Below are 23,592 nucleotides of genomic sequence, written 5' to 3' on the forward strand. Positions count from 1 at the left end.
CACTTGTGTCCCTACACTGTATGCTTTTACTCTCTCTCCATCTAAAAAGCAACAGAGCACTTCAGAGCAATTCCAGTGTCCTTTGAGGATGCTGATATTTCTTCAACAGAACTATTTTCAAATTTTTTGGCTTCTCACATTTTCAATGAACGTTCACCAAAAGCAACCTCAGTATTAAATCTTGGGCTTTTCACTTGAAGAAGAAATCCATGAGAGCAGTGCTCAAGACCTTCAGATGCAGACACAAAGGACAATGTGTCTTAGTAAACAAACTACTCATTCTACCGACAAATAGCAAAGAAAGAAAATTACAAACTTTAACAACCAAGGTTTCTACACACTTCTTGGTAATTTTTTCACACCAAATATGAAATCTGAGTCCAAACAACTAAATGTTTATTGTGTTAATAAATGGTTTCAAATTGTTTTTTTTTTTTGTTTTTTTTACTGCAGCTCTTACAAATTAAAAGCAAACACAGACAGGTTCATCTCTGCCCAAAGAGGAAGTAAAGTAACAGGCGCTCCTTATACTTACGTATTATTTTTCCTCAACACATTGCACAGATAATAATATTCAATCACCACCATATTTTTGTGTCTTTTACAAATGTTTTATAAATAAGAGCACTGTTTTACTGTGTCCATGGTGATGATGATGAATGCAGCCATAAAGTTTTCCGTTTACTGATAACTGCATCACTGCATAACTCATAAATGTTCAGACAAGCTTAATATTTGGGTCTTTGTGAAGCTATATAAATATGCAACCCATAAAGCATCTTCTTGCTGTATTAAATCTTGTTTTTTTCACTTGTAGAGAAAATCCATTTGAGCAGGGCTCAAATCCTTAAGATAAAGACACATGTATCAAGTAAACTAACCACTCATTATTATTAGAAACCTAGGTTCCCACACATTCTCCATTTCAAAATGTCATACTTTTCCAGACAAAAAAATTCTGACTTCTCTGTAGATTTTTCAAGCCATATTTAACATCTGAGAACACACAGCTATTATTATGTATATAATGGTTTTAAAAATCCAACTATTAACACATATTTCACATTTTGGCTATGTATGCTATTTTGTTGCTGGATGACTGTCAGAACATTGTAGCTTATAAATCAATTCACACCAAACCCAGACAAGTTTATCTCTGCCCGAAGAGGGAGTAAGCTAAGCAGTGCCACCTAGACTTTAACATATTGAATAAGTAATGTTATATTATTGTTCCTACCAACTTTTATAATGAAGAGCCAAAAATGACATGAACAAAGTTAATTTAATTTTTGCGACATCTGTGCAGCCTTGTTTATTCACTGCGTCCATGGAAAGTAGATGAATGAAGCTATAAAGCTTTTCTTAAACAAATAACTGCTAGGTAAATCACTGCATAATCAGAGACATATTTAAAATTTGGTTATTTTTGATGCTATGTATACATGCAGTTCAAAGACACTGCAGCACTTTCTTAGACCACTAATTTAGTTGCGGATGTCCAGATTTGGTACGGTTATACTGTACTGCACTTTAGGCGGAGCTGTTTTGCAGGCTGCTGCCTAAAGGCAACTCTGCGTAAGAGTGTGCATTCACACCATACTTCATGCATTGCTTTAGACCACATTTAAGCACTCTGTGCTAAACATTCTGGCTGTTTGCCCTAAATGTCATGAAAAAAACCCTTCTTAGATGAATAATTTCTTTTTAGAAATTTTATATTTTAGAAAACAGTGGAAGCACGGTGGAAGCACAAATATTATTCCAATTATCTTTATCTTATCTTTATCATTAATATATTTTATTCGATACTTCTCCAGACTTAGAAATTACTAAAATCAAATTCCATACTTTTTGATACTGCATAGGAGTCATGTACAACAAAGCTCTTAATTTCTACTACGGATGCAATCTACTTTCAGCATAATTTTGTTAAGATTTGGGCATCCCCTACATCACTAAAACTGAGTCAATAACACAACTTGTGAGCAACCCTCCAGTTATTTTGATTTTTCGGGGGTACTGACAGATGTACATCTAATATTCACCCCTCTTTTAGCTCTGTTTTTGTCTCCACCAACTCTTGAGGGGAAAAAAATGCTTTTTAGCTGCCAAATGCTCCACTATGTTCACCAGCTGATCACTAAGTGTGTCTGTCTGCTGTTTGCTGCTGGGGTGGTAGTGTACAACTGGTTTATCAGAGCCTTATTGAGAAAAATAAAGTGTAAAATATTGATTAGAGCTGCTTTAAGCAAAGAGTATTAATTTAATAATATATAATGTGCCTGCATTTGCATTGCAGGCACCCTAAATTATAAATCTTTGAAGCCAAATCTTGATTGTTAAGTCTTTATACATCTATTAATTCATAGTGGAGGACTTTTTCCACAATACCGAGCAAGCTGTGAAACAGTATTTTCCTTTAAAAGGTAAGGGGTGTCTGCAGATTACAAGATGGACATTTTCCTTTCAAGAGAATAACATTTGATTGACATATTCCATTGTAACGCAAATTGATGATGATCCCCTTGATACAAAGAAAATGACTATTAATTTGTGTTGGGGTTGAGGGAGTCTCCTGTTGAAAATTGCTTGGGCATCTGACATCTCAGAGGCAAGACATAAAATTACGACCATCTTCCCCCTGAAGCTCTTTAAAACAATGCAGTGGAAACTGGCAAGTTGCTAGGAAACAGACAGCAGTCCATAGTGTGAAAACACTCCTCTGTATTAGAAGTTTCATCTCTGGGATTCAAATAAACTGATATGTCTTGCAAGGTAAAATCTGGACTTCATCTTGTTAAAATCGTTAAAATTCAGCTTAAACTGTCAGCAAGACGTTTATACAGAATGAGGCGGGCTCTAGGGGTCACATACCACAATCAGTATAATTCTTTTTCTGATAGTGTCGACCTTAGCAGTGAAAAAGGACAAGAAAATCATCAGCAGAAAAACTGGAGCAATGACCCAGAGGGCATTTATTGGCAAATTGAGTGTATGTGTCAAGAACAAAACCTTGGGTTGGATGTATTGATAATAAGAGTGAAATAAATGCTCCTTCCTAGAAAAAGTTGGGGTTTCTTTTTTAAAGGTTTAGAGCTGCGACTCCATAATAAAAATGCTGTTACTGACACACTTAAATTTTGTACTATGGTTTAACTGTACACAAAATACACAGGGCTTATTGAGAGAATCTGACAGCTTTAACTCTAGAGAGTATTTCGGTTTTGAGAGAAAATTGAGTCAGGAGTGGTGTGGACAGAATGTCATTAAAATCATTGATAGGACTGTCCAGGGAACTAATGTAACCAATAATGGGAGTTGCAGATGTGATGATGGAGGCATTAACATGGCAGCAATAAACAACAAGGACGACAGTTAATTTCTTGGGTGAGGGATGATCATTATATAGACATGAAGACAGATAAATCTGTGATGGAAGCAGTCATAATAAAACAAAATCAAATGCATCAATGAGCAAGGTAAAGGCCAATTTAAATGGGTCTGATGGATCATTAACATTTGAGATCCTCAAATATTAGAAAATTAAACAAAAAACAAAACAGAAAACCCCTTAAAATGTCATATCATCCAACAGGGTGTTCTTTGATGATATGATGATATGATGATGTAAGTACAACTGCATAAAAAACAACATCTTGACTGACAAAGGCAGATGTTAGATGTAGGACTTAGATGCAAGTCAGAGTTTTTGATCAAAGCAACTCGCCCACCGTGAGTAGCAGCGTGAGCATCATGGTGGTATGAATAATTTGAGAGAGCAGCCTGGTCTAATGCTGAGAATTCCTCAGGTTCAGCCAGACTTCATGATGCCATAAAAAAAGTTTAATTTGATACATTAATTAAATTACTTATTAAAAGAACTTTCAAAATAAAGTGATTAAATGCAATAAACCAAACTTGGATTCGGTGCTGCGTGGGTTCAAGTTTGTGTCAATGGCTTGAGAGAAAATTAGTATGGATATAAAATGAACCTGACGAGGATGAAATGTTTTTCGAGCTAAAATAAACAGCTGCTAAAATAAGGAGGGAAGCAGCATCACTTTTGTGCAAAGGACCAGTATCCTGATTCTTTTTTTCCTTCAAAAATTCATATGCTGTGTTTAATTACAACCTGAAGAAGACTTCAAGGTTCGGGTTGTCTGGGGCCTTGGTAACTAATTCCTGAAGATTCATTTCCGTTTGAGTACATACTCCAAATGAGTAATGGCGTGGTAATGACCTTAGAGTACATAATGGAGAGCTTGGCACTGAGCACCTGCTCATCAAGGTGTTAGCGTCATTACATCACTGTGACCAACTGGCGAATCAGTTACCACCTTGACATCTAACCTCTTTTTTTTTTGCCTTAGCTGTCATTTGATTCAGTGTCACACTGAGGCTTATTACAAAGTGATGCCCTTCTGAAGCCATTTTCTAACACAGTGGATTTCCATTCTTATTTTCACATCAACAGCAAGGAGCCTGAAATTTAAAGAATATGCAGATGTCAATTCATATTCATGTTTGTGAATCTCTTGGTCATGCTATGGTAAAAAAAAAATTCTCCAAGGAGACATGGCATGAAGAATACTATACTGTTCACAAAGCGTACGGGTATAACAGACTGACTGATTTAATGCTGTGGCTCTGGATTTGATTAAAAATAAATAAATATGAAGAAATATAAAAATTCCAAGAGCTTACTAACATGCTCCTGAAGCATAATGCATTCACTTGATGGAAAAAAAATATTACAACAAATATAATGTGAATAAAAGCTTAAAATACACCAAAACACAGTAAATGCACATATTGCTACTGTACACATACTACATTCTTCTATACCAATTATTACATTCTCTAACCCTGACCCCAACCCTTATTGTGTTGACATCTGTCAAATAATGTATATTTTGGTATTCAGATTTTGGTTGCGGTCTATTGAAGTGCAATGCACTGACTTGAGGGAAAAATTGTGTTCTAGTTTTCTAGTTTGTTACAGATGTCTACACAATAAAGATTAGGATCAGGGTTAGAGACTGTATTTATGAGTATAGTAAGTGTGTGTACAGTAATAGTATTTGTGCATTTGGTACACATTCTTCTATGCTAGCATGTTGTATTTTAATTATTGATAATAAAAAAATATAAATATTATGACAAAAAATGTTTTCACGGTAACTATCAGTGGATCACCTTCACTTTTTGTCCTTAATTGTAGGTCAAATGAAGACTTCTTAAACTGAAGTTGTTCAGATTAAAACTAGAACAAATGACCCTTCAGCAGATTAGTGAAATATCTAGATGAGCTGGTTGGCTGACTGACTGGCATGTAGCCATTTAGTCCTCACCACCCATCCCTCTCCCTGCCTCTTCACTGCGACAGACATTTAAAAAAAAACGCCTCATACCAAGGGTAGATGAGGTACTCTCTCCTTTGGATAAAAACCTGCTTTATATAAGACAGAGTTGCACTCTTTCACCAGACAAATCTTTCACCTGTTACTTGCTACAGTATAGCGGTCGATAAGCTTTTGATTGTATTCCCTCTCAGTCGCATGTGTTGTCTCTGCTTGACACTTCCTCCTCCTCATGGTAGGTGGTACAACGGCTGTTATGAAAGCCATTTCCAAGATGGCCAAAATAGGATCCGTATCCCTAAGCTGGTCAACAGGGAGAGCAGAAATACTACACTGTCCTAAGGACTCTGGCACCACGACCCCTTTATTATAACAGTGCGAATTAACAGATCCCACAATCCTTTGACATGTGACCTCAGTAATTAACACTGCTTGGACCATAACTGATTTCTGTTCTTACTAATTGAGGGTCCTGTAGTGCCAGCAACACATTTGATTTCATTTCACTCACTTAATCCAGCTCAACGTCCACAGTTATCTTTAATTTCTCATTGAGACAGATACAATACAGCTTCGGGGCTGCAATAAACAACAAGACAAAGCCGGGAAGAATCAAGGCTGAATCTGTCTGAGTTAATTGGGATAGTTGTGGGACAGAAAACAAATGATTTGTTTGAGAAAAACAAACAACCAAAACAAAAAAATCCAATTAATTTCTACAATTCCAGCTGAACTGTTATGTAAACAGGAGTATTATCGGCGTTTGTGTATGTAATTACCGTATCTTGGCGGTATTGGCATTACTGTCAAGTATAAAAAATAGTTGAATTAATTGACCGCAGCCTTATATATCACGTAGGTAAATGTGATTAAAGTGCTAGTTCACCCCCAAATGAAATTTACATATTATTTTCTCTCACCTGTAGAACTATTTATTAGATTGTCTTGGTGTTAGTTGTTGTTGAATATCAGTCGTAGAAATGTCTGCCTGCTCAAAGCCCTGAGATAATCTGCAGACTTTGTTGTGAGCAGTTTCAGGTATGGACTAATTTCTTGAGACCTGCCAACTGTATCACTGTCACTGCACAGAGGGAAGTGCTCTTTTACTGCTAGCTCACCAAATAAAGCATCACATATCATATTTTTATTGTATTTTAAATTTTAGTTTAAGCTATTGCTATTGCACATGTAATTGGTTCTCCTTATAAATTATGTAATGATACAACACAGTGATGAACGATTTTTATGTCTAAAAAAAAACATGATTCCATCTGAAAAAAAGAACACCATGCGGCCATGGAAAAAGCAACCACTGATCACTGATTGTCTTTTGTGCACAGTGCCACTGATTCATTAGAAAAGGGTCCAAAGAGGTCCGCTTCCTCAAATGTCAAAGACATTAGTCCATTAGCACCTCCACGTTGTGTAACCCTGATATCGTCGCCAAACACGAACTAAACCCACTGCTAAAAGACCAACCAAATATGTGGATCACCTCTGGTTCTAGTTGAGCTTATCAGTCTCAAGATATTAAGAAAAACTACATAGATGCACTTTTCTGTTCTTTCTTTCAACAGAAAATCACACAAAATTATTTTCATAATATATTCTGTGTATGAATACTAATAAACTGATAAATATATTCAATATGAAGTAATTTTTAAATCTTGAAGAATCTGTAAACAAATGCAGCAATTTCCTCTGGACATCTTCTTCCCTTTTCCCACCCATACTAGTTCCCAATAAATTACTGGGATAACCTTTTGAGGCACTGCTAATGATTATTTTTACTTTTCCCACATACACTTGTGTCTTGCACCTTTATTATCATGAGCATTAATTATATTTTGATAATTTGCTCTGCATATAAACACTGATGAATTGACAACACTACAACCCTATGTGGCCTTTTTCTGTCATAAGCGAGACAATTGCAATCCGATCTGTATAATTTTTTTCATTTCTCTTTTTCGTTTACAACGTAATGTTTAAACAGATCTCTTTGTTGATCACTAACATGCTGGACAAATTTGCACAGCAGTTAAGCTGGACTGAAGTCAGTGACTGTGCAGTCCATTGTGTGTCTGACATAAAACGAGTCTGGGACATTGCATCCTCTTTCTGTGTAGGTTCAAGATGATACTTTATTTTTTACTTTCTTTATTACCTCTTAAGTACAGGACCACATTTAAAAGGGTGGCCCAATAACAAATGATGTGCCATCATGTCAATAAGGCTTTGAAGATGCATAGCAGTGCTTTGAACTGAGGCATTAGGTAAACTCAAACTTTTAAGCAATGCTGCTTAAGGTTGCAGGGATTTTGCAATAGTTTAGCAGTAGGGTGTGTGCAATATGTATTATGTGCAATGTATGTGCAATATTTTGCATGAGCAGTTTGCACTATGTGCAATGTATTGGTGTGATTTGGTAGCTAGTGCTCTTTTGTTCATATGTGTTTTGTTATATTGTGACTGTGAAGGCATTTATGGGCGCAGCATCTATGTCCAAGACAAATTTCCCTATGGGAACAATAAATGGTATGGAATGGTATTTATTCAATATGAAGTAATTTTTTTAAAATTAAAGAATTTGTGAACAAATGCAGCAATATCTTGTTGACATCTATTTACAACAGGCTCTTTCATAAATAGTTCCTGGTAAAATATTTTTAATTTCAGGCAATGCTAGTGATTTTCAGGAGGAACATTTTCATCTAACATCTTTTAACACATGCTATGACATAGATGGGAATAAATGGGGCAATGGACAATCCACCAGATTGTGGTAAAGCAACACTTACAAATGCTAGCCGCCATGAAATTCTACAAAACAAGAAAATGGAGCGAGGCCAAGTGTGCGTGTACGCGATGGCCGAGGTGGATACTCACTCCTGAGCAAACCTCAGTCCCTTCGCTCAGCAGTCATGAAACAAGACATGAGAAACGTATGCTGGTTGTGAGGAGCTGCAGCATGTATTTGTTCAAAAACTGCAAACCACTACTTGATAATTCACCGCTAAAACGTACATGTGATTAAACTTCACCACATTCACCATCACTCTCTCTCTGGCTCCAGCACACACTCTCTCCGTACACTCCCATCAGCAGAGTCTTATGGTTATTTTGCGGGCTCCATGTGAAAGCATCCTTCCTCAGGTGAAAATAACCTTTTACATGCTTGTCCCTGCAAGGTTAGCACTTTCATTCCCAAACTAGTACTGGCATTTTTGCCAAAATATTACTGGGGTGGGAGAGTGGAAGGAAAGATGTCCCTGAATATTGATCTCTGTTCATGTTAAGACATGACCCTGTGTAAAAACTTTTCCAAAATATTTCAGGGACTGACTGCTTGTGTGGAAGGGGCTCAACAGCATAAAACACCTCTTCCTATACTTTAACTATTACAACAACAATAAGCAGCAACATCTTGTGTGAGTAAGTCCACAGTGATTAAATATCAATTTATAGGTTATTCAAAGCAGCTATCAGCAAATTAATTTGGGCAACGCCTATTTGCAACAAAATGTGAAAAACATTTTGAAAAACACAGTTTAGCCCACCAAAAGGTAGGAGAGAACCAAAATGCATGTGTCTACACATCAGATTACTGTAAACAAATAATATCTTGCCTTTAATCTCTGCTGTTACTCTTCTGCCTCTGCTTTATCTTTCTATTTTCTGCCTGTCTTACCTTGTCTTGATGCATTTTCAGTGCTGTTGGATAAAGTGAAAATTATTCATGAAAACAAAGTCGATAATGGCTATCTCTAACATCTTTGCTGTATTCAGGCAAACACCTCATTGTCATTCTAAACTTTCCTGACACAACAGGTCGAGGCTCACATGCCTCTCTTAATGACAGTGGGAGGCAACATAGTGGAAGTCTTTGTGGGAACAAATGCACTGGGGAACTCTTTAGATAACGGTCTTAACATGAAACTAAGGTTAAAAAATATAGCCAAAATCTTCACTGCAATGTTGTATATCTCAAAACAGTAATTGTTCTGCAAATTCACTTAAGAAATGGCTTCAACTGTATTTCATTTGATTTTTTACAAAGAAAAAAACCCAATTCCCTCACATGAGACAACACTGAGTTACAAACAAAAAAACTTCAACAGTGAAACTACAATTCTTTAAAAATGAAAGCTTTAAGGTTCCTGAGAACAATAATTTAAAGTGTTTCAGGTTTCTGTATTTACAACTTCACGCTTCTCCTCCATGTCTACCAAAATCTCCCTGCCTTGCAAAGCATAAGATCACAAGAATTATCAAATCACACGAAAATCACGTGAAAATCACGCGAAATGCATGCGAAAATCACGCCCCAAATTGGAACAATAACCTGCAATAAATAGCTTCCGCGTTAAAAATGGCATTGCCAAATCCCTACGGGGGGGACACATTTCTACCATCACACAGAATATTCCATCATATCAACAATTTGTCCTAAAAATGCAATGAATAGTAGAATTTATAATCTAGCTGCAGACATAAAGAAAACTCCTCATTAAGTAACACATATACAACAAGGAGGCCAATTAAAAAAATGCAATCCACCAAAGCAAAGAAAAACATATAGTCCTGAGAAAAAACTATTCAGCAAATTACCATTATATACTAGTATTCATACATATGATTAACTAAACAATAATGCAATAATTTAAGACTAGCACAGTCAAGGGATGCATTCAGTACCACTTTATATTTAGGCATTATGAAGTATGCTTAATATTTAATTGACTGTCAGAATTAACTACTTCTGTTTTCCACATGAACATTACTCTATTTATAACGTATTTGACATTTAAACACATCAACACTCATTAGCTGCTTTAATTGCAATGCAATTCTGCGTCTTCTGGGAGAGCTTTTATGGCCCCACACCTTGATTCATTTATGAAAAAATAATGATTACCCCAACACTAATAGACCTCTGCTGAAAACAGCTTAAAGATAGACTTGTCTTTGTAAAAATTTAAAAGGCGCTGAACTGGGGGATAACAAAGCATGGAAATATGAGTTATGATAAGTATACTCATATACAAGGTATGTTTATGATCTTGTTTATTTCCTTTCATATTTTGCAGGAATGATAGTTCAAATTAGATGGACTGATAAGTTTAAGTGATTTTCCCACAACTATTTGAGTTCTATTTATACATTTTAAGCTTATGTTAGGTCTTCGGTATCTCCAATATTATTAAAACTATCTGAGGCTTTGTAACCAAACATGAAAATCCCATCATATTCACCACCAATTCGGCAAATGAATAAATTACTGTGATAAAGATCACTGATGTACTTTCACACGTTTATGTTTTCATGGCTGATATACTGTAATAAGTGTTGGTATGGAGACAGCAAGAGGGCACGCACTGCATTAGTAAATGTTTGTCCTTGATATTATTCCCTTTAATGAATAATGAATGCTTATAAAGATTACTGAACAGTGTTCTACATAAAATGGCGGAGCTGTACACTGTCCTTTCTTTCTTCTACTATAGACTTGACTTGTGAGGAATAAATCTTTGATGGTGTGTTGTAAGTTCTTCCAACATCTCACTGTTGGGCCGGTGCTACCTCACTGTGCTAGCAGAGATGACAGACTTACCCTCAGGCGCATCGGCATCACAGATCCTTGTGGTGCCAAAAGTAGCATTCCCAGATGTAGGACCTGCTGAGGGCATCTGACTCTGATCAAAAAGCACAAGAGGCATTGTGTTTAGCAAAGGAACACTATGAACTACTTCATGTGGAACAAACAAATAGTGGCTTGACAAAAAGGACCATAAAATCATAAACTCTGTAAATCTATAAAACTAGAACGATATCCAGCAGCCTTTTAGCCATGAATTATAGAACGACAAAAACAAACAAAAAAAAATCCCCTGGAAGTTAAGATTTCAGGTGATACTCTGATTTTTTATATAATAAAGTTTGAAGTACATCCAAGGAAACAGAATAAACATTTTAAGGATTATTGTCACTTACAAGATAAGAACTATAAAAAGTAAAAAAGCATGTAAATTCTCTATTCCCAGTTCTTAACAACCAATACATACAGCCATGCATAAATGACACTGAATGTATTCAGATTCTGTAGGTGAATAGACGGTAGCAAAGGAATAAATCGTGTTTTATCCTGTGAGTCATATAGGACTGTTTTTAAAAAGGTGCTTTTCTCTCATATGAAAAGAGGATGTTTCAGCAAAAAAAACAAAAAAAAAAAACATGATGGTTCATTTTAATTATGTTGTTTAAAAGATTTTTTGAGATGAAACATAGACACAAGGGTGCATCTAAACACACCCACAGAGAAAGAGACAGAGAAAGAGAGATAGTGCAGAGCTGCATCAGATCACAGAGGGGTATACTGTCAAACAACAGATCCACACAGTAATAGTCACATAGTCTAACACAGACAGACAAAATTAAAAAACAACCAGAGTCTGAAAGCCCCGTTAGCAGCCCGTAGAGACTGTGCGGCTAAATAGGAGTGGTTTGAACCCACTGACTGACCGACACTGGCATCGTTAAAGAGGCCCATCCTCAGAACTAGATCTCATCTGCGACAATAAAAGCATTTAAATACACAGAAACATACATGCGCTTTTCCTCACCTGTGCAAGATATTTCTGGCTGCCATACATGACGTATTGCGGAGCAAGGCTGTAGATCATGTAGCTGGTGTGAAGGACAATCAAGAGAAGAATCATACAAAGAAAGAGAAGAGCCTGGGGGCGAGTCCTCTTAGGTCTTATTTTGTACAGCTGGAAAAGAGAAAATGATAACATTGTTAATATAAATGCTAATATTGCAATATCTGCAAAGCTTTAAAGTCCAGGTTAATCGAAAATAAATATTTGTAATAAGTCACACTACAGAAAAATGTTTTACTTACCATCCTGCAACTTTTACATTTTTTTAAAAAATTGCCAAGTACATGAAATTAGGTCTCAAAATTGTGAAAAACTGAGCAGTATTCTCTGCTCAGAGACTCATAGGGTGTGTCCACTGAAGGAGCTGAAACTACGTTACAGTTACTGCTAAAGTTAGAGATTGTAGCTTTACATTAGTGTTGTTCCAATCACAACCTGTGTGTGTGCACAACTTTGCTATGTTCCTTTCAGTCTAATAAATACATAAATAAGCAGGTCTGTTACATGCCAAAATTATATAAATGTTTAAAAGACGAAATTACATTTGTCCTTGATCCTGCTACATTTTTGGAGTTGAAGGATGAGTTGATTAAAATCAGCAGCTACTGTCAAAATACCAGATTCTACTAAGCTACTAAGCTGCCTGAAAAAGCTTGTTTAAATTCCCACCTTTACTTCCGTAACTTGGTGATATCACAATGTTACAAATTAATTATGTATAGAATGCATATGCATGTCCTCAAACAAGCCTAGTTAGAGCCACAAGCAGAGACTGGAGGCTGCCGAGAGTTTGAGCTTGAGTCAGCGTGTCGAAGAGATGCTGCTTTTTTTCAATGCATCCGCAAATTACCCTTGTACGGACTGCCAAAGACGAGACCAGAATTAAGTGGCTGAAATGTATTTTTACTACTATTCCTCAACGATGCAACCCGAATATTTCATTGTGTTCACTTTATTTTCCAGAGGACTGCTTCAACAGGTGGGAACAGCTTACAGCTGGATTTTCAAAATGTTAGATGAGGCAGTTGCCTCTTTGCTGGGCAAATCTGGAGATTCAGGATCACAACCCGTGGTGAATGTGTCATGTAAAAACAAGTGTCGATGGTTGAATCTAACGTTAGCCTGTACACACAGTGCTTAGCTGCAGGCTTCGGCTAACTTGCTAGCCACCCTTGTTGTTTTGAGGTGCTTTTGCTACCTTTCTAATATAAACTCTGCCAGCTGTGTGGTTTTAATAAAGTGAACTGAACAACTCAACTGTAAAAAATCTAACAGAGCTAATGATATGCAGCATCGACGAATCGTTGAAACATGTAAATGATTTGTTGTGTAGAAGGGCCTTTGCTTACCCTTATCCAGAAAAACCAGATGCCCATGTTGCGAATGCCAGCCATGGATGTGACTACAAAATACATGGTGATGACTGTGATCAGGATGTAATCCAGTGGGAAAACCTGCAAAACCAAACACAGAGGTCAGCTACATACCTTACATACAGCCATAGTATAAAGACGTTATTGCTTTTAGGGCAAACATTGAGGCTGGTTTCCTCTCAGGGATACTTTGAGCTGTTAATGAGCAGCTATCATCAATACCACTTCGTCTAGACTAATTAATCTAAAGCAGATCTAGCTGGTCTCTGTGCAGTGCATTGAGATTTACCTCTAAAACTGTTGAACAAAAGTACTCTTTACTGACTTATCAATAAGTAAATTGATCATTTACAAATGTATTCTACACATAAAAGCACAGTGCATGTAACATACATATCGATTATGTACTGCGACATTTACTGTTCTGGTTAAATGTCAAACCTGATCCCTACAGTGTCCCATTCATGGTACAGTGCACTTAATTCCTAAAAAATCAAGGTCATACTTCTGAACACTGGCCTGAGACATTTAATCAATGCCACTATCTATGGAGCTGATCTTTAATGGTCTTTCTTTTTCATCTCATCTCATCTCATCTCTGTCTTTTTTATTTTTAACAGAGTGTCCAGTGTCAGACCTGCAGCACTAACTTGGAGGAAAGAAGCAATTGTCATGATCCTATGTTGTGTCAATCACAGCTAGTTTATACTTCCAATCAAATAAAAGTGCTTTAAGATGATAGTGGCTCATCTTTGGAAGCCTTAGGCTCATAACTTTGGGAAATATCACACTTTAATTAAAATATATTAAATGACACACAAAGATTCTTATTATTGTTGCATTTTTCCATTTTAAATCTGATTTCAAGATTAATAAATACCAGACTCTAGAAGCTCCAAGCAAACTATCAAACCCCACAACAACACTGACCTTTAGACTTTTTACAAACAAATAAATAGGATTTGATTGTTTAAATGGCAAGAACACAAAACAACAAGAAAAAAAACAAAAATCTATTTTGATTGGTTAGCCAGCATCCACTAGTTTTACCATGGTTTTCTTTTGATAACTATTCGGATTGCCAAATTATGAGGTTGTTCTCTGTAGCAACAGCCAAATCATTTAATTACAATTTGTAGTATTTTGTTGTCTATGAACAGCAATTTGTGCACAAGGCAGATTGTGTGAAAAGCATAGAGAATAATTGTGGGTAATGAATAGTTTATTTTGTAAATTCATCTTTTATATACTGCACTATCCTTTTACACCCTTTATTACCCGTGTTTCCAAATGTGGTTTACAGAGACATGTATCTAATCGAACTTGAAAACACACTATAATTGCCTCCTGGAAAGCATACAATGGTTTCGGATTTGTTTCAAAAATCCATCATACAGCAGTTCTGCCTATCACTTAAGTTGAAAAAACACCATTTGGTTGGGTATGCTACAGAGGGCCTGCTGCTGTTAAACACAGCCTGATAATCATCACTATTTGCAACTGTATTTGGCAGTGCTCTTCTATTAGAGTGTATTGTACTGCAAGGTGTTCAAGAATTCATTTGAGTCCAGTCCAGAAGGGTCAAAAGTTGAGAATGATACAAATTAAACCGTTTCATATCATCCCCATTTTTCATTATCCTGTTGTTGAGGTACCTAGCACACTGATCCGATACTAAAAGGTGGAGCTAAAACACATCAGTTTGTTGATTGGTCATTATGGAACCATCATGCTCAGAGGTGAGTCATGACTGGTTTTGAAGGTTATGTTACCACTGTTCATACCTGAGTAAACTATAGATCTAAAATAAAAGGACATATTGTTTCAGCTGGCAGCTGCTGGCAACTTTTAAGGTGGAATGTTTTCCTGCATTATACTTAATGCATAAGTTGGCAAATTGAGTCTATAAACATACCTTAAATGTCAACATGACTATCTGTTTTGATTGTCTCTCTTAAATGACATACACTTTAGTGATAAAGGGATCTTTGCAAATGACACCTGCCTGCAGTGGAAATGCTAAACAGATGTAGGGTTAATACATTTCCAGTCAGGTTACATATGGCTCTAAAGGAACTATACAGAAAGTTTTTGGTGGAAATTTTTTGATTAATAGCTTTTGCATTACTGTGCATGAATGGATATTCTTAAAACAGTGTTATTTTTGTGTGAATTTTCTGAGGTCTTCATTTTTGTTGTGCTCTCACTTGCAGCTGTACTGTCTTTGCTTTGAATTTCTCTCTCCCTCAGATCATTAAATTATTTTGAAGTTACCACTGAATGTAAATTGCACTTGCTATGACTCATGTGGGTATAATTTCCCTGTTTGTAATTTAATTATCCTATAGTCTTTGTTAAAACATAAGTGGAGACTCTCAAACCATATTTAAAAGTAACAAACTGCTCACTGGTATTTAAGGCAAGATGACTAATTCAGTGCATGTAGCTGCTTTTATAGTTGAGATTTTGTTATTTCAAAGTTCACCTGCGGTAATTTCAAGCCCATACACTTCAAGTTTTAAACAGTTTAAATTAGGCTTAATTTAGGTTAATGGTGATGGAAACAAGAAAATATGGCTTTGAGCACATCTTAATTTAGGATAATCATCTTTTCGACATGAGAGATGAGACGATACTCACGGGTTGTAAGGCTAATAGAAGTTCATTTAGTGGATTGGTGAGGTTGGTGCCAAAGATTATGAACCCCGAGCTGATGCCAGCAGAATGGAGAGCTTTATCCAAACTGAAAGGCAGAGACAAAACTTTAATATGTGTATATATCTCCATCATCACACATTAATAAATATGGTTACAGGAAACAATGACAATGTTCATTTTTTGTCATTGCAGCCACCTTGAGAATTATAGTGTCACATGACATATTGACTTACTTTGATATGAACAGGGCAACAGTGAACAGCAGTGCAACCAGGATAAAGAAAATGCCCAGCAATATCTGCAAAAAAAAACCAAATTAAACACCAAACAGTGATATGTACCCTACAACCAAAGGAAGGATCTGCACTTATAGTGAACCCCAACAAAGGAAAAGGCATGTTTACAAAGGCATCCACAGGGTCAGCTATTATAACCTTCCTGTCATGTCTTTTGTCAAGGAGAGACCATATGGCTTGGCCAGCCACAGTTTGGCACAGTTGCCTGAGGTGACAGGGGGAAGCAATGGCACGGCCCAGACAGAGCAGGGAGGTTGCAACCGGGGAGGCACAAGGTGGGTGGCAGCCAAAAAGGCAATAAACCCTATCAACTGCTCACGTTCAAGGGGGCCTTCATAGTTAAAATTTATAAAATATAGTGTATCAGCCACAGTGATGAAAGAAGCAGGAAACACACATGGTAAAATATAGTACAATTAATTGATATTTTGCTCCAGTGATGCAAAAACAACAAAACACCATGATATCTGGCCCCTTGATGTAACTTTTCCATGATTGTAACAAAGCATCAATTACAATAAAGAAACTGACCATCAACACACTTTGACTTCACTGTTGACTTGATATAAGCATCAACTTAAAAAGTGAAGTGGCCAGACAGAGGAAAAATACAGTGATTCAAATATACTGGCTAAACTGCCCTTATCTCCTATTTCAACCAAACAAAAGCCAAAAGAAGAGATAAATTGGTTACATGAGCACAGTTTAGCTATTTAAAAGTCAGAAACAAAAGAAGGAAGCCATGATACATGAAAAAGCTTTTACATATTTCAAAAAATGTAATTTATTCTTTTCTTATCTTAAATAAAAAGGTGGCAGGGTTTTTTTTTTAAGAAAGAGAATGGCATTATACAGTTATTTTTTTTGCTTTGCTTTGTTTTATATTCCCATCAAAACACAGTAACTATTTTGTGAGGTCCAAGCACTTTTTAACTGTAGACATTTCTCATTTTTCGCCCACCAGCAGGGTTGTTATAAAAAGGACAGCATGCGTTTGAGAAACTGTGGTGTAACTGCTCTGGAGAAATCACAATCATTTGGCTTATCACTCTACACCAGTGCCTGAGTATACAGTAAATAAATCTCCCAACTCATTACTGTTCAAATTTGAGTCTGGGGACTGTCATTAGCAGCGACCCCCTTGGTTAAAGACAAACTGTTACAGACACTGGTTTAAAATGTTTGTGCATGCCTGCAGTGCAGAAAAATACAAGAAAATGAATAGCAGTGGGAAAATAAAATATGAACTCGGCAAATGATGCTGGAACTTGGTCTGTCCTTACAACAGAAAATGTGATGAAAAAAGATAACTATTTTAATTGTGCATGGCCTCAGATGTCATCTATGAATGGACAATGAGGAGATGTAATGCACGCATACAAGTTTTGTTCATATAAATGCAATGCACATCCTTGTGAGCTATGCACCTAGCTGTGCATGGCTGTTGAATAAAAAAAAATATGAATTGGGGGTTGTGGGGATTGTCGCAGTGCCATTGCTTTACTCCTATTCATTAAACTGCTACAGCAGGAAGTGACAATAAAAATAATATTGTTGTTTCTGAGACGCAAAGAGGTTAGATGCAAATATGGAACATCACAAATATGTTGCCATAGGCTGATCATGTGTTGTTTTCAGGAGAATTTACATTTTGGTAACCGTGTTCTTCATGCTAAAGAGGTTAATAAATATGTAACACAATAAAATCAGCACAGGTTTTTGGTAGTTTTAGGTTTAGACAAGTAATAGCTTCTTTTCTGACCCAACACCATAACATTTAACCAGAATTACAGCCATGGTTTTGTTATTCTAAGCCATTTTGATTAAAGCAGCCTCTGGGTTATCTCAAATTCAAATTGAGTATTTTTTGGAAAATTAAATGCTGTTTATGCCAAACCAACTACAAAGATGCTAATGATCACAGCTGTTGCACTCCGGTAACTCTGGTTGGGATAAGGATACGGTAAAGTTGATTGGTGAGGCAGCCTTGGGAGATTTTAATTTCAATGATAATTTTTTCAGAAAACTTTGTGAACTGGTTGTGTTTAATAAGTCTTTAGGATGTATCTAGGATGTTTGCCAGGACTGGGACACTGGAGGTGTTGGTACCAACATGACCAAAGGTAGTGCTGCTTTTAAAGTCTTCAACAAGTTATGTTATCATTCCCTCCTTTCCCAAGCAAATTGTGCAAACTTAAATATGGGAACAATGATATTAAAATTGCATATATGAGGTCCAAGTATTGGTTGCCCAACCCCCAAAAAAGTAAAATCAAAAAGAAGTTTGTGGTTGCTTTGGTTTATCCCCGGGGAAACGATGAGATCCTGTCTGAGAAATGTGAGACTCCCTGAGAGACTTCAGAGTAAATTAGGTGAAGAGACTACCCGTGGGAATCATGTAAATATGCGGTTGTGTAAAGTAGAACTAAAAGTAAATCTAGAGCAGTCCAGATCAGAACTTGAGCACAAAAAAACAGTAAAGGAAAAAGGTGCTGAAGCTGGTGAAAATGCACAAAGGCATGATATGTGGCCAAATATTTATACAACAATTAAGTGAAAAAACAACAGCTGAAACCTAAAAATCAATTAAAACAACCATAATACAAAAAAATGGTGTTTACTGTATAAGATCTAACACTGAAAGGATTTGCCTTTGTATACAATTCAGTCCATATTGGACATATAATTTACTTCCGTGAATGTGAGCCAATTCCATAATGCAGACTAACCTTGAAAGGTCTGAGAGCACTGCCCACTTTAGTGCAGCAGTTCCTCTCAGCAATTTCCAGGTGTCTCCCCCTGCGCCGGAGGACCTGCAGTTTGCCCTCCAGCTCCTGCAGGTTGTGTCTGTCCCTTGAAGAGAGGGGACGTCCATCTTTACACTGTGAGACAATCAACAAAAAACAAATGAGTCAACAAATACACATATGCATGTACGCTCACTTCTGACACGGCACAGTTGGAATCTTTATCAGGGTATTTAAAGTAAAGAGCAAAAATAATGAAAACATGTAAGTAACTGACCAACCAAGAGACTGTCTAAACATTAAAGAACATTCTATAGGGACACAGATATATGACAAAAAATGTAATCTAACGATTCGGGTATAATTTATCTCCTTGCAAGTTTACTCTGATTTTAATTTGTTGTTTGTCTACTTTCAGGCTCTGACAATAAAGTCATTTACATGTAAGTCAGCAAGCATATAGACTATTTACAGCCAACCATAAAGGCAAATTCTTTTGTGTGTGTGCACTTTGGTTTCCCTTGTTATCAGCAATATATATCTTACAGCCATACCTGTTGTTCACTAAATATATGTAGGAGGAATGACAAACGCACTGGTCTTTTATGCTCAACCTCACGTTGCCACTTGCAACTAATAGCAAAAACTACTTCAGATATCTTTACTCAGGTCTCCCTGTTTGTGCTTCCTGCATTTGAAGGGTTGGTTGATAAGGACAATGCTACCCATCCATAATTGCATGCAGAGACAGAGAGGCACAGTAGAAAGATAAGGAGGAGGGACTGATCAGCTGGAGGCTATGCATGTCTACCTTTCACTGAATGCATGATTATGCACTCATTATACACGGTGTAGAAAAGAAGCAGCCAGCATCCTAATGTTTTTATTGATATAATTTGTACATCTGTTGATGATCTTTTTCTTCTCACTTCACTTTGTTCAATGAAGTTAGTAAATGACTTATAGATAGTTTGCATGTGTTGCATGTGTTTATGTCACAACATTGCAGTGTTCATAGTGTCAGTGCTTTGTGGGATCTGGTGAGACCAACCTTGGATTTCAGCTTTTCTATCTGATGCTCAACATCATCAATGTCCTCTGTGTTCTCCAGGCGTTCATACACCACACTGCGTGTGCCTTTTATCAGATTCAGAGGCAGCACAGACATACCGTACGCCTGAAAGACAAGTGAAAAAAACTACCATTATAATCACACATTATTGTCAGAGTGGGATGTTACATATGGCACGTGCATCCGCCCACACGTACACACGCCTGCCTGATGACAAACTCATCACAGTGTGAAACATGACAAGAGTTAAATGTGTAAGCAAACACACACACACAGCAAATCATATAGTTCCTGGCCTCCCAGGTGGTGTCATTTTTGGTAGGGGAAAAAAGATTAAAATGGTGGGATCTATAATTGTGCTGAGGTTTATTGGTGAATTTGCTGCAACCATTTTGTGTGGATATCACTGCTTTATATCACTGTGATGCAATTTACAGCTTAACAGTGCCCCCATGTGACAGCACTATCCTCTATCCAGGATTTGATACATTTTGATGAGAAGAATTTTAGGGAGAAAAATCTAGGTTAGAGGAGAAGGCATCAAGGTATCATCAGAGTTGAATGACATGATTTCAAGTGAATACATGTCAACTTTTCTTTTCTATTAGAGGTACATGCAATGTATAAATAATAAACATTAATAGCCAGACATACAAAAAGACATGCATACATACAGAGGCAGCAAAGAGACAGAGAGAGAATAAATGCACATAACTCAAAATACTTTCAAGCTGTCAGAGGACTTGAATTTTCCTGATGCAATCTTTGATTCATTAATTAAAAATGAAGGACATCTGTAATACCAGGAAAGAGTCCAATCAATACAAATGAAAATAACAGCAACAGGCTGATGCTTTCTTGCTCTCCCTCTGCCGTCTCGTTTTAACCAACTTGGAGAATTGCCATTTTATGGGTTCATAATAAAACAAAGGGGCCTTCTGTGCGGAGACACTTTCAGCCCTGTCAAAAGACTCTGTCTGCTTTATTCTATTTTTCAAGTGGGGAAACGTCAAAGCCTATATTTTTCTAAAACAACTTTTACTAGTTTCTCAGTGTTAGGTAGCATTAAGAGAGTCGCATGGGATACTAAGTCAGGCTAGACTATTATTAGTCTCTGCTGTGGATCTCTGCTACGGGCGAATGTCGCCTCCTGCAATGAATCATGGAGCTCTTAAGGCCGGAGCATGTCCCGAATATCAAACACACTCATAAAAGGAAAACCTGTCCCAGATCCCAAGAGAAACATTTCCCTTCTCCTCAAATGTGCAAGTACATGGGAGAAATATAAAAAAAGGAAGGAAAAGAAAAAACACACAGGTGTCCCTCTGCTGGAGTGTACATTTTTAGTTCTCACATAATCATGCATGCTTATTGAAGTTACTTTCAAACCCCCTATAGTCAATTATTACCACAAAAAGCTTGGAGTAGGGTGGATGAGGGAGTGTTTGACTCGATGTGTGTGTTGGCTGAGGGGAGAGTTACTGGCTGAAATCATTCAGAGTCATGTGCCTGCTGAGTGGGATGATACAGAACTAGGTGGACAAAGGTCTCCTGCACAAGCCTCCTCTTTGTTTCTCTATTTATGTGTGATAGTGGAGCCAAAAGAGGGGAGGGGGAGGAGCCCCCTACACTATCAATACCCTTTTAATGAAGAGGTCATTCCTGTATAACATAGCTAATTTGAACTACTCAGTGTGTAAGCTGGCTTTTAGATATTTCCACTAATTTGAAATAACCAAATTTAAATAAATTTGAGAATTCCAGTATAGCAAAGGAATGAACGCCCTGCTCTCTTCATAATTGGCTAGTACCAGTTGCCTTCATTGGTTGGATTGGTTAGGTTTATGCAAGAGGAGTGGTGCCAGTTAGGGTTAGGGTGAGAATGATGAATGAAGGCATTTAAATATCAATTATGGTTATATTTTTACATTGATAAATTCAATGCCTTTCTAGGCTTTTTAAGGATCTGCGGGAAACCTGCCCATAAATCCTGCAAATTTTGCAGTATTGCCAAATATGCTGGTTTCTAGGGGTGTAAATCACAAGCTTCATCACAATATAACTTCAGTCGATTCTCTGAACAACAAAGAAAATCTGATGATGTCACAAAGCCTGCCATGACACGATTTTAATTTGATTCAGTTCAGGAACAGTATCGGTAAATATCCTTATTGCAATTTTCTTGGCTGCCTACTGGCTGGCTATTATCTGCCAAGGATTGGCTGCTGGCACTGTTTAAATGTTTAGAGGGTGTGCTTGGACAGGCATGCCACAGGTATTTCAAAAAAAGGTGTATCTTAAAAATGACAATATGTATCAATGTTTTCACTAAAATGTGTACAATGTTTTTTACTTGTCATTTTAAATGTGTGCCTTATATGTCTTCCTTTAAATCAGATTAAAATGTCTGTACACAAGTCTAGGACATTGATGATCATGTTGATCAATTAAAAATTGAAGAGATTATCGCCAAATGTTGCCCCTTGCAGTTTTACAGTGGTTTTTAGGGAGTGGAACAAAATGTTTAATGGATTAATTAAAAAATTCAAATCATCTGCTATGGTAGTCATTGGTAATTTACCTAAATATGTTGTTTTTTACAATAATACAACCTAAGTGCTGTACCTAGCAGTGCATTATCTGGATGTTGGTACATTTGCACATATGAGGAAAGGTTGCCCAAACACAGAATGTCAACATCAGCTCTGTCTGATAACTAACTTTGCATGCTGTCAAATTTTGTGGGTTGCACAACTAACTAAGCTAAAAAGAGAAAAAGATCAATGTAATAACAATGATCCACACTTCTTTCTGAATGGTCAAGGTCACTGAGTCTTCTGAAAGTGAGACACATTGTTCCATGAGCACCCTGCAATCAACTACAGATTAATTTAATTCTTGTCACACAAAGATTGAAACTTCATTTTAAAACAATTACTGTATTAAAATGACATGATGGGAGTGGATGCCAAAATTGGAAAGTGTTTGGGATGTTCAGGGACCGGATGTATGACTGTGTGCTAGTTAAAAGTTTCCTGTTACTAGACGTAGCACTTCTAGTAGTCTGAAGGTGAAAGTAAGACCTACTCCAAAGCAGTCAACCTTTGCTGAAGTCCATCCCCAGAGATAGATTTTGTTTTGCATTGCAGGCTAATGTTATATCCTCCTGTAATAGTGGGCCAATTAATCCAACTAAAGACTAAGTGATCCTAATAAATTGTAAAAAGCTTGCAGTATTTGGTTGCAAGCATAACCATACAGCTGTTTTTTTCTAGATTCACATACAAAAATGATTTAATGATAATCAAAAGGTACTATAAGGCTGCAACCAATAGTCCACATAGTCAACAATATTAAAAGCCTTGTTAATTCATGTTATGAGCTGTAATGTTCTATATTTTTAAACACTTTTTATCTTAATCAA

The 23,592-nt window shown here is 36.8% G+C and overlaps 1 protein-coding gene across 3 annotated transcripts in view; it reads right to left on the bottom strand.

Moving 5' to 3' along the window:
* The window catches only part of lmbrd1 (LMBR1 domain containing 1), a 66,010-nt gene that overhangs the window by 6,973 nt on the left and 35,445 nt on the right, over window positions 1-23,592 (bottom strand). For 2 of the 3 annotated variants that reach the window (XM_042501813.2, XM_088086291.1), the window contains exons 8-14: window positions 20,148-20,273; window positions 19,079-19,231; window positions 16,287-16,351; window positions 16,036-16,138; window positions 13,372-13,476; window positions 11,984-12,133; window positions 10,975-11,056 (exon numbers count right to left, since the gene is read on the bottom strand). In XM_042501813.2, the coding sequence (XP_042357747.1) occupies window positions 10,975-11,056; window positions 11,984-12,133; window positions 13,372-13,476; window positions 16,036-16,138; window positions 16,287-16,351; window positions 19,079-19,231; window positions 20,148-20,273 (784 nt within the window). The remainder of the gene's footprint in view (window positions 1-10,974; window positions 11,057-11,983; window positions 12,134-13,371; window positions 13,477-16,035; window positions 16,139-16,286; window positions 16,352-19,078; window positions 19,232-20,147; window positions 20,274-23,592) is intronic. The other variant, XM_088086290.1, reaches the window with a different exon arrangement.

The sequence above is a fragment of the Plectropomus leopardus genome, chromosome 13, assembly GCF_026936395.1.
Source record: "Plectropomus leopardus strain MGB_pleo_1.0 chromosome 13, ASM2693639v1, whole genome shotgun sequence".
Taxonomy (NCBI): Eukaryota; Metazoa; Chordata; class Actinopteri; order Perciformes; family Serranidae; genus Plectropomus; species Plectropomus leopardus.